Genomic DNA, 12,167 nt, shown 5'->3' with positions numbered 1-12,167 from the left:
GCAAAAGAGTTTCTATATAAACAGGTTTTTCATTTAGCTACACAGGTTTGATATGGATCTCAGGTGAAATACATGGTAGATGTAAGTACATTGCTGAGTAACAAATGGCTCTTTGCAATGACCATCAAGAATTTATTAAAAAAATGATCACTACACACTGCCACTCATTGTGTGCTCTTACCTGTACATATAATTTTGTTCTATATTTGTTATCCAAGACTGGATCTCCTGTTTCAGATACTGGTGTACCATTCAATGCAAGCTGCGGACTGCGTAGATCAGCCCTCTCACTGTGCGCTGCTTGTAGATCTTTATTGCTGACAGATTGCGGTGGAGTTGGAGCTGTACGAGACTGTGTTTTAGAACCTTTACCCTTGCTTTTTGGACGATCTTTTTCTTTTTCCTGTAGACAAGAACTAGTTTTATATATTTTGAAGCAAAGGAAGCATAAAAATGATAGTAATAAATATGATTCCAGCTTGGTATTTATCATATTACAACAGATGTTATATATTGAGAACGCTTCCACCCATATTAACCTTTTCACCACGTTTCTCACCAAAATTTTTCGGCACTTTTTTTTTATTCTTTACATATTTTTTGAAATAAACCCTAATTTTGGAGCCAACAGACAAAATTTTAGTCACTTTTCAGTTTTTACTAAAAAATTTGGCTATTTTTACAGAGCTATTTTGTGAACATGTGATGAAAAGAAGGAACAGGTTAAAAAAGTTACAGCAAAGCTCAGAATTATTAGGGAAGCAAGTTTGCAAACTTGCTCATTATTTTGCTGACAACTTTGGTTTTGACATAGAAGATTTGACGATTGCAAACAATTTTGTATATTTTTCACTCTTTTAAAATACTGTTTTTTTTAGATATAACTGGCATTGATGGTGACCAAATGAAAGTTATATTCAAATTGTAGGTCATCTACTTTCGTGAAAACCAGAGTGGTTAATGAATTAGTGAGCAATTTAGCAAACTTGCTGCCCCTTTACTTTTGAGACTTGCTGTAATGTTGTGAACAAATTAACATAAATCTATCTCACCACTAAGTTGAATGGTCATACCTGATCTTTTTTTCCTTTTTTACCAGTATCTTTTTTATCTTTTTTTGTTTCTTCCTCTTTGTGTTCTTTTTTCTTTTTCTTGGGTTCACCTGAAGTTTACACAGTGATGTGTTAGTACAGTAGCAGGTATTAAAGTTGGTGTATTACAATTGTAACAGTCTCTTTCATTCGCTCACCATTGCAGACACAGTGAAGCAAGATATTCCTCAAATACTATAGGAATATACAGTGAAACCTGTTCACCAAAGATAGCCAGGGTTTGACTCTATGAAACTTTATCTTTTGGAGGTTCATACATAGCATCAGATCGTATGTTTTTACAGAGGCTAGTCTACGAAAAAGGAATAGGAAAATTGAATCAATGTAGACTGGTTTTACTGCTATATGTCCAATAATATGGAGAGAGAACTGGGGAAAAAGTTTGGATAAGACAGGTTTACACAGTTTACACATGGTTCAGTTTAGCTGGATTTTACTGCTGTATGTCCAAGAATATAGAGAGGGAAGTAAGAAAGATATTCAGTTTAGACAGGTTTCCAGTTTACACAGGGTTAAGTTTAACCAGGTTTTACTGCTGTGTGACCAAGAGTATGGATAAGGGACAGGTTTCACTGTATTTATATCTACAACAGAAGATCAATGAATACTTGCTTCAAGGTTAAATATGTATTCAAACTACACACATGCTATCATACATCTTTTGCAAACATGACATAATCATTATTTTAATAAATTATGTAACCTGTATCTAATATATATACTAATATTTATCAACATGAACTCCTCAGAGAGAATAACATTCTCAAAAACTTTGTGCAAGTTACATTAATTACCCTCAAACTTACTTTCTTTATTTCATTGCACATTTAAAACCTGGGCTTTATCCAATTATTGTGCATTTTAATTTACATAAATATTTCTGGAACAGTTTAAGTTGAACATAAGCAACACACACATTCATCCACTCTGTACACAATATTATCCATGCAGATGATATTCTCAAAACACAGACTTCTTTTCACACACTTACTTTTACGGCTCCCTTTACCGTCTATGTTGATAGGATATACAGGATTAGGATGGAAAAGACATGGATTAGTATGGAATAGGATGGGTTTGTATAATAAATGGAACAGCTAGGAATGGTTAGTGTGATGGTTTGGTGTAAAGTGAATGGAACAGCTTTGATGGACTGGGAGGATACATGCACGTGTACACAATGGTGTAATGGTGTAATGATTGAATTGGGTATATGTGGAGTGAGTGGAGTGTGTGTGTATATATCTGTATAGTCAAAGGGAATGGCAGTGGTCATTGGGAAATACAAATTCGGTGACAAATTGTGAACCTTTCCCCACAATTGGTTTGTTGTTGATGAATCCATGGTGAACAAAATAAACTCAGAAACAGTTGCCAAGCTTGATCATCCAGAAACTAGAAGTGGGTATATCTGAAACCAGCAAAATCGGTTTAGAAGAACATTTAAGTACATTATGGCTATTTTTCAACTTGTCACACATATTTGCACATTTGCAACACCCATTTATCACATTTGTGTACTGAGGCCTGAATAGACTGGTATAGTTATGCCAAGTTTTATTGAGAGATTTTAATGTATATAATGATATGCAAACCAAATGTGATAAATGTACAACCCTATATGTGCAATGTAATAAATGCAAAAATATTAACAGGTTTGGAACACCCCATTTTACAGGCAGGAAAAAGTCAGTCCAACTCAATATAAAGTCATAATATGTATATTTCTGGATTACCAATCACCACAACTTATTTTTGATACAACCCAACCCCAATTTTGGAATGGGAGAAGGTAGGTAGGAATATGATAGGGATGGGGATGGATGGAAATGGTATTAAGCCAGAATGTTAAAAAAAATATATATTTAAAGTGATAACGTTAACCTGATGAATCCACACTGTGTTTACCAGACATAGCTCCTAGGTTGTCTCAACAAAGTTAGCAACAATAATAAAAATAACAAAATAAAAATTAATTTAATCCAAACTTAAGGTATATAAACATTTATCATCATATTTATCATGGTTTACATAAAAAGTTTTTTTTTTCTTTGTTTTATTTCTAAGCATTAAAATATAGATGGAGGGAAAAACTAATAACTGCATCTGGGATCAAACTCCAAACTGGTAGAATTTTGAAATAAATGTTGGGGGAGAACTTCAGCAAACTGGAAACTTTGTGGTTATGTGAGGGATTCAAAGTCAAAACACTACCATGCATTTATATCATAGTCACACAACAAAAATGTCAAAACAAGACAAGCATTAAAACCAAGCCCATGCATGACAATTAAATTCTTGAGAGGGTAGTCATGTTGGAGGAGGGGCACACAGACTTACGTCGTTCACATCGTTTTCCTATATAGAGTGCAATTGGGGAAAAATTATTTTTATAATGTTATTTATTATAATTTTGTGTGAGAGTGGATGTACATTTGATTTGTCACTTTGCAGCCTGAATGTAGTGAGTGTAGTGTATGGAGAGTACACATCACATAGCTCATAAGACACTTCCTACGACACCTAGTCAGCTATTGACCATAAATTGGATTTGATTTGATTCACAGTCAGCTATTGACCATAAATTTGATTTGGTTTGATTCACAATCAGCTATTGACCACAAATTTGATTTGATTCACATTCAGCTATTGACCATAAATTTGATTTGATTTGATTCACAGTCAGCTATTGACCATACATTTGATTTATTGCGTGACAATGTCATTACCATAAACAGTAGTTTATGTTTGAATAAATTTGCATGCACAATGAAATAAACTGACCATTATGCCTAGATGGTGTAGGACACATTTAGTGTTATGTATGTGACAACATGGATTGCATGGTATTTATATTAGACTGTGTCAATGTGTAAACCACAAATACAAGAAGACAGGTACTGAGGATTGTAAATGACTGAAATGAACATACACAAATAGATTTATACAGCTCGCATACATTACAGGTGATAATCTCTTGTAGCATTCAATAGCACACGTCTAGAAACATACACTCGAGTATACAGTGGCATATACTATGATATACTCAGATATGGGTAACCATGGCAACTATTTTCCTCAGCATTGCATGCAGTCATTCACACAATACAAACCTCCAGCATAACGTATCATACACTCATACAAGTCAAATCAATTCTCTGTTTCAACACCAGAGGGAGACACAACATGAAATGAGAAACACTACGCACAATGACAACAATCAGCGGGATGGAATGGTACATATGTACCAGTTGAAATTAAAGTGCTTAGTGGATAATTTGAAGTTAGTGATCACATCATAGGTGTGTCAATATTGTCAGTTGTATAAAATAAAATGTGTAAGTGTACTATCTGGACACTGGAGAATTGGTTTCTTAACTCGGCAAGCTTCAAAGCAGTGATATATTGGTAGCATGCATTGATGCAGCAAGGATGTGGCTGAATAGATATAAATTATAGGGACTTATGCATGGGATGCATTCAGTTGCAGTTACAGAGGGATCACATTTCTGCATTTTGTCAAGCAGGGTATAAAGAAGAGATTATCATGAACATACATGAACAGCGTTATAAAGTAACGGATAATTTTAGAGGCTGAATTTTGATTTTTAGAATTTGCTACATTCAGCATACAAGAACAAGGCCTTACAGTTGCCATTGTGCAACTCATAAGCTAAATTTAAAAAAAATGAATAGATATAGGTAGATAATAGCATTTGACAACAGATATAAGGAACATGTGCCAAGGTAATAACAAATTTGAGAATGGTATCACTCCAAAAACAGTTGCTTTCTCTCAAATACAACTCAACTTTGTGATGAACTATCATTTTGTGTTTTCTTCATCACGCTTATTATCACACAATTACATTTCAGTTGAATATATATTGATTTGAGGAGAACCAACTATTTTACTTGTGGGTGAAACCATTCATAAGTAGGAGGGTGGAAGGATTAAAAGCAAAAGCAGAGGAACTGATCCAAACTAAGCAAGGATAATATACTAAATTGCTCACTGCATAAAAGTTGTGGTTATGCTTCGTTAATAATAATAATGGCACACTTAAATATGCATATGTTTACTGGGGTGCATTGATAAGCTGCTGCTTGGCTTATGCGTTAAAAAACAAATTCTCCGTCTCAGATAATAAACCATGAACACATTGGTAGATATTTTGATGACTATACCTCTCATGGCTTCAAGTACTGCTAAAACTGTAGATGGTGTTAAAGTGGAAAGAAAATACACAAAAAGATGAATATGTGGAAAATAATAAAACATTACATGGTGCTATAAAAACAATAGCAGGTGCTAAATTGTCAATAGAGGGCACTGTAATATCATTAGAGGGTGATTGTCAATTGAATTTTCGATCATTTACAGTATGGTCTCAAAAATTCAATGTATATAAATTTATATAAAATCCAGCTAGATCAATACAAATGGAAATCAAAAATTTGCATACATTGAAATTAGATATATACAATTACTGAATCATGAAATAATTGAAAAAATAGATAAATTGTTTTAGGTAAATGAATAAACAAAGCAAAAGAAATCATGAAAATGTCTGGTATAAACAGCGCCCTCACATGGCATTCAATCTACAAACATAAGTGGTGCTAATCTACGAGAAGAAATCAGCAAGACTGGTCAGACTGATTTCATGTTATACATATAATGAGTTAAGGGGTATCAAATCAACATAAATAGCAACAAATAATTAATGCTTGCATGCAGAGAAGATGGACACAACTTTAGCTGATAATATTGATGTACAACATGCATCAAATTTAGTTTTTCTGAAGTTAAATTCAAAAATACATGATGCCAAACTAATTCAAAGTTTTCTTCAACTGAATATGTGAAAGCCTGTAGTTTGGATTATATTTTCACCAAAATAATTTGCATGAAAATGAAAAATTTCTCAGTAAAATTGTCTCCATTGAAGTAAATAAATAATAAAACATGCAATTTGATATGCAAATTTATGCAGATTCATGCATTAAATCACTGTTGTAATACATGCATGCTATTATAAGTTGTGTTTTACAATCAGTTGTATTCTGAACAGTAATATTAGGAATGGCCAGCACTGGTGTGATCTCATAATGAATCAGCTGAGAATTATGTGGCATTGAGATTACCATATCTGTTTTGTTTTGTCACAATGACAACTATATTGCTAAAACAAACCATGTGGACAGTTCTGTAGATGTCAATGAGTTATGGGTAACCTTCTATGCACATCAGTAGTAATACTTGTAGCTCCAAAACATTATTCATGTTTAGTGCAACTCTTTGGGGTATTCGCCCAGCTATGTGTCTAAATTTCACTTTCTATTTACCTTAAAGCGCGGTGGTCGTCCCCCAGCACGTGTTCGAATTTCATGTAAATAAACAATGTATTTTACATGCGTTGTATGCGTCGCTATGAGTCCCATATCGAACAGGATGCGGCGCGACGACTGCCGCCCTTTAACAGATCGAATGAATTTGGAAAAAACTTCACAATTCTAAGGCCAAATCAGATGGCAATGCCTTAGAATATGGGAAGAATATTAAGGGTATCAACAAATTCCATAGAGCACAAAGACAAACTGGTAAGGCATCGAGGCATTTGCACTTCTATACCTTTATGTTCAAGCCAAGAAACAAATTTGAGCAAATAAATTTTGTGATAGCATCATTTGTGGAAAATTAGCACAGAATGAGAGGGGTGTAATTATTTTAATACAGATCAAATGCAATGGTTGTATACTGTCCAATGTATTGTAAAACACAACATATACAGTGATGTCAACTAGTAATATCGATAGAAAGCATATCTTACTTGTTTCATTCTCAGGATAAACGTCTTGTCTATCTTTCATACCCAATGCATTACGTAACAACATAGACTGACCAACTATTCCATCCACAGTCTCCAACCAACATTGATACCTAAAGTAAGAAATGATAAATACTGGTTAATCTGGGCTACATAAATATGTTTTAATCCTTTGAAGCACCAGACTTTCTAATCCAAATTTTTCTGCACATTTTTCTTATATTTTTCAATATTTCAGTTTTTACTCAAAAAATTTGGCTATTTTTGTCCAAATTCTCTGAAGGAAAGGGCAGACTATAAATGAAACTATTTTGTGAATTTGTGATGAGGGATCTGGTGGTGAAAAGGTTAGGCCTTTGAAGCGCCAAAGTTGACTTTTGTCATCTTTCATAAAAATAAAATTTTTGTAGTCAAATAAAAAATTATATCCATTTTGTCAAAAATTATCAAAATAATGAAATATTATGGCGCTAAGTAAGAAACAGCCAAAAATGTTTCCAGTGATTTTTTTGTTTTTGCCAAAATGCAGTGAAACAAGATCAAAAGGTAAAGGTAGCCAGATACTTATATGCATCACCTGGATGAAATTTCGAGAAGCCACTGTGATACAACATTTTATGATTTTCTCAGGTACAGATAACACAGTTTTGTCACAGAAATTTTACTATTGAATAATAACAAAGTCATTGTTTCCATGGAAACAGGTTTGATACCCCACTTTCTGTGGTATATTCCTCATTTTCCAAACATCATCCTTTCTTAAACGAGTTAACATGACTTACCCTACTTTGTACATCTGTTGTTGTACCGGTGAAAATGGAGGGAATCTTAGAGTCATTGCAGCTGTGTTCATTTTCATCAATAAATCCTCACGTTTTTCATCATCTTCTATCTCTAAAAACATTTTTTTCATGTTGCTAAGCGACAGATCCCATTGTTGATCCTCTCTTTCTTCTTCAGGGAATTGTTCCAAGTAAAGTTGACTTAGTTCATAGACAATGTCATTGGTGTAATGCATCTATAGAATAAATATGTATGTGTAAGAATTCAGTACTATAACTGGACAACGTGAGCAGTATTACAAAGACAACACTACCAGTAACCAAAGTGGATTCAACAGTACTGCAACAATACAAAGTGACCACAATTGCAAAGCAACAAGGTACAACAAAAATACCAATTATTGCAAAGTGATGAACACAACAGAGTGGCCAACACTAAAAAGTGACCACTAGCCATCATTGCATAGTGACCAGCACTGCCAAGCGACTAATACTACAAAGTAACCACCATTGCAAAATTAAGTGACCAATGATGACCCACACTGGTTTAAAATTGACCAGTACATAAAGTAACTGCAATGTGGCAAACACAAATAATATAAAATAACCATTGCAAAGTGATAAGTACTATAAACTGACTGGTGTATGATACCACTTTCCAGAATACACTGCACCACAGTCCCACCATCCACAAAACTAGATGATACTTACACCAGGGTTCAATCTTTCAAATATTTCTTCATCAGTGATATAAGCATCAATAGGAGACCTAGCTCTTTCTGGTGTACGAATACCTTCTACTAAATCATCTACAATCTTCTTGATAGCCATCTGTGCTTGCTTGTGAGCCAACTCTCTCTGTACAAGTAAAATATCAAAGTTACAGACAATGATAAATGATGTATTTAATATTGTGCGACGAGTAGTGTCATGTATTTGTCACAAAATAAATTTGCACAACTTCTTTCCATATTTTACAAAAGATTTTAATTAAGAACTGTATTCAATGAGAAATTATGTTCATTTAGTTCAAAATTAACAAAAAAGTGAAAAAAACACAATAAAACAAGCAGCCTCTCGGTTGAGATAGCTCCGCTGTTAGCAATGCACATTACAAATAAAGAACAGAAGATATCATTAGAAAATGAACAATATGTATAGTATCAAAGCAATCAGACTTGAGGTTTTCAACAATATTGAAAAATATAACTTTTTAACAAAAATGACAAAAATATTCACCAAAATTAGAGAATTAAAGATATCATTACAAAATGAACAAATCTGAGAGAGTTCCACATGTAGTACCTATATATGTAATATCAAAGCAATTGGACTTGCGGTTTTTGACAAGAAGTTGAAAATATCACTTTTTACCAAAAATGACAAAACTATTTGCGAAAATTAGAGAATTGAAGATATCATTACAAAATGAACAAATCTGAGAGAGGTCCACATGTAGTACCTAATATGTAATTTTGACATGAAATGAACAAATCTGAGAAAGAACCATCCAAGGTACTTGCATATCAAATTTGAAAACATTCTGACTTGCGGTTGAAGTTGAAATTGTAAAGTTGACGCCAACGACGACGAACGATGACAACGGACAATCAGTAATATGAACAGCTAAACATACATATAAATGTGATAAACAACAATATTTTGGCAGAATAAAATATGACATCCAAAGGGTTAAAAATTAACTCAATTGTACTCAGAAGATAATGCACAGGGACATGAATGATATTTAGGAATGACCATTATATTAAAAATATGTATGACAAATTATGTTTCTGGATTGTTCATATATCATGTGTTTCAGAGTCTACCAATCCCTACCAAATAATAAAAAGTTTGTTGTAAAATTGTTAACACATGATGCTCATAATGTCAGGGTTTTATGGCCAACATTTTATTCACTAGTCTACATATGCCTTATGGCTTTGAGAAATTTTCAGGATTACTTTATGTGATACATCAGAATACATATTTTGTTATAGTGTTATATGTCACTTGATTGTATTGATCAAATTGAGATCTGAAAGCTCTCTTATTTTCTTTGATGTTTTGTGAGTTCTTTGGTTAACACATCACAGTATCATTTGTAGTTCTTACCTCAATTTCATTCCTGACTTTCTTATTTTTATCTTCCTGCAATGCCACACCTCTGAGAGTGACTTTTAAAGCAGCACCTCCATGTACAGCAGGTCTTGTTATCAGCTGCCATGTCTCACTGAATATACCGGCATTGGGTGACTTGAACACAAATGGAAACTTGAGAGTATCTCCAGGAAGTAAGACTCCACTGCTGGTGTTGAAGTAAAATCTCTGTACATTACCACTCAATACAGTCTCCAATGGATTGGATTTGGGGATTAACTACAAATAAACAGGAAGCAAACAAATTAGTATTAATAATTAAATTATTACAAAAATTTAGAATTCAAAACACACAGTTTTTGTAACAAGCAACTGCAGGACATAGCCCCTGTTAATTGGTATTTCGAATGACATAGAAAGCGCAATCTAATAAATTGTGTTATAATTTGAGAAATGTTTGACCAATAACTTCAGACATGTCATACAAATAATAAACATTCCAATAAATTGAGTTTTTTATTTTACCAATAGCAATATAAAAATTCACGGCAAATAGAAAATTCAATTTACCCCCCCCCCCCCAAAAAAAAACATACAAAATTTGATTGAAATCTGTCAGTAACAACACACATACCCACCCAAAGACATGGGTCAGCCTATTAGGCCTCAATTCATCTTACGCACGAGCAAGGTTAATAATAATATACAGTTAAATTTAGCTAATATAAGTAATACTTTGCTTTCAGCATGTTACAGTACCTTCCAATCATAGTAGATAGTAGTTGTACCATCGTTCACTAGCTGCAAACAAGATGTAATCCTTTCACCTGCAAATGCTTCAAATGTCACCCTAGCAGTGTGTGCTATATCATCCTTGTGTGTACAGCTATCACCAGTCCATCTAGCAGGGAATCCATCAAACAACAAGGCAGGTCCAATTACCTGATGTGGTATGTCTGGTTGGTCACGCAATGGGTCCCTGAAGTAAAGTATTATTATTAATCATGTTATACATTGTACATCACAGAATGATTTCATACCATATTTACACTATTAGAAATACAGTATACCATATTAGATCTATCAGCAGGGTCTGATCTAGGCATACACCAACTTATACACCTGTGTGACAGCACTCAGTGTCAAAACCACTAGTTAGAGGTGCACATTCAATAGAAGTACACCTCTGCAATTTACGCATGTGCTATTAATAACAAATGCAGTGTATTTCTAATAGAATTGCATATGTAAATTGAAATGCTAATTTTGACTGAGAAGCAAATACAGTCACACTTCACATAAATGTCCTCTATTCGAAAAACACACATAAGGCCAGACTTTTATTATCCCTTGTTTCGCGAACCCGCCAAATGAACAGGAGCCGAAAATGAAATAAAAATATCATTTTATTTCAGCGTAATTTCTCGCGCCCGCCGACTTGTTAGTACAAAAAATTGCTAAAAAAAACTTATTTTTATCTTTCTTTTTTTTTCGCCCGCCTCATAACAAACCCAAGTTGCATTTTCGTGGGAGTATCATGATCAAAGTCTCGCGCAGATGAGAAACAAGGTTATACATGGAATAAATTTTATTTGGTTTCTTCTCTCCGATCAATGATCTCACTTACAATTCTTTGAGAATCACACAAATCTAATGGAAAAAAAGAATTAATTTTATTTTTTTTCTGCCCTCCTCAAAAACATTGCCTTATAAAAACTGGAGAAACAAAGAATAAAAAAAGTCTGGCCTAACCGAAAAAAATATTTTGGGGTTGCATCAAAAGTGCCACCAATCAATGTTTTAGACACACAATGTATACAGTATACCGGTACTATGAATAACTTACAAGTTGTCTTCTTCTGGCATTTCAGTTATAGTTGCATCCTGTAAAGATTCCTGTTCATCATCTTCATTCAGTCTCACAGGCTTATTACTTCCAACAACTTGCAGATAATCCATTTCCTAGAAGAGAAATGTATTACAGTCCAAAATCAAAGTATATTATGTGATCAACACGGATCACAAATCACGGATCTCAATGACTTTCGCAAAATTTGTTCTTCATGAGTTCCTTAAAATCCTCAATCATATACTTATACTTGAAATATATACAGAAGTCAAGATGTTATAAATTATATTTTGTCCAACTGCATGGATTCTGCAATACAGAGGTAAAGGGAAGCTGATATAGTAGTATATCTGCATGAAGTTACATATTCAACATTAACTGACCCCATTTTTATGCACATGGAAACTAAACTACGGTGCCAGGAAATCCTAAACTCCAGTAAAACAAAGTTATCTAAAAAATGTGAGATTGGACAACAGTACTCTATTCAGAC

General features: G+C 33.7%; 1 protein-coding gene across 1 annotated transcript in view; it reads right to left on the bottom strand.

The window, feature by feature from the left end:
* The window catches only part of LOC100372004 (MYCBP-associated protein-like), a 70,239-nt gene that overhangs the window by 1,411 nt on the left and 56,661 nt on the right, over positions 1–12,167 (bottom strand). The window contains exons 9-20 of the mRNA XM_085495008.1: positions 11,672–11,787; positions 10,585–10,804; positions 9,841–10,104; positions 8,437–8,583; positions 7,726–7,961; positions 6,947–7,056; positions 5,301–5,327; positions 3,453–3,470; positions 2,997–3,032; positions 2,104–2,124; positions 1,074–1,162; positions 182–403 (exon numbers count right to left, since the gene is read on the bottom strand). Coding sequence (XP_085351134.1) covers positions 182–403; positions 1,074–1,162; positions 2,104–2,124; positions 2,997–3,032; positions 3,453–3,470; positions 5,301–5,327; positions 6,947–7,056; positions 7,726–7,961; positions 8,437–8,583; positions 9,841–10,104; positions 10,585–10,804; positions 11,672–11,787 — 1,506 coding nt within the window. The remainder of the gene's footprint in view (positions 1–181; positions 404–1,073; positions 1,163–2,103; positions 2,125–2,996; positions 3,033–3,452; positions 3,471–5,300; positions 5,328–6,946; positions 7,057–7,725; positions 7,962–8,436; positions 8,584–9,840; positions 10,105–10,584; positions 10,805–11,671; positions 11,788–12,167) is intronic.

This window comes from Saccoglossus kowalevskii, chromosome 21 (genome assembly GCF_978046115.1).
Source record: "Saccoglossus kowalevskii chromosome 21, keSacKowa6.1, whole genome shotgun sequence".
NCBI lineage: Eukaryota > Metazoa > Hemichordata > Enteropneusta > Harrimaniidae > Saccoglossus > Saccoglossus kowalevskii.
This window is presented reverse-complemented; position numbering and strand designations above follow the sequence as displayed.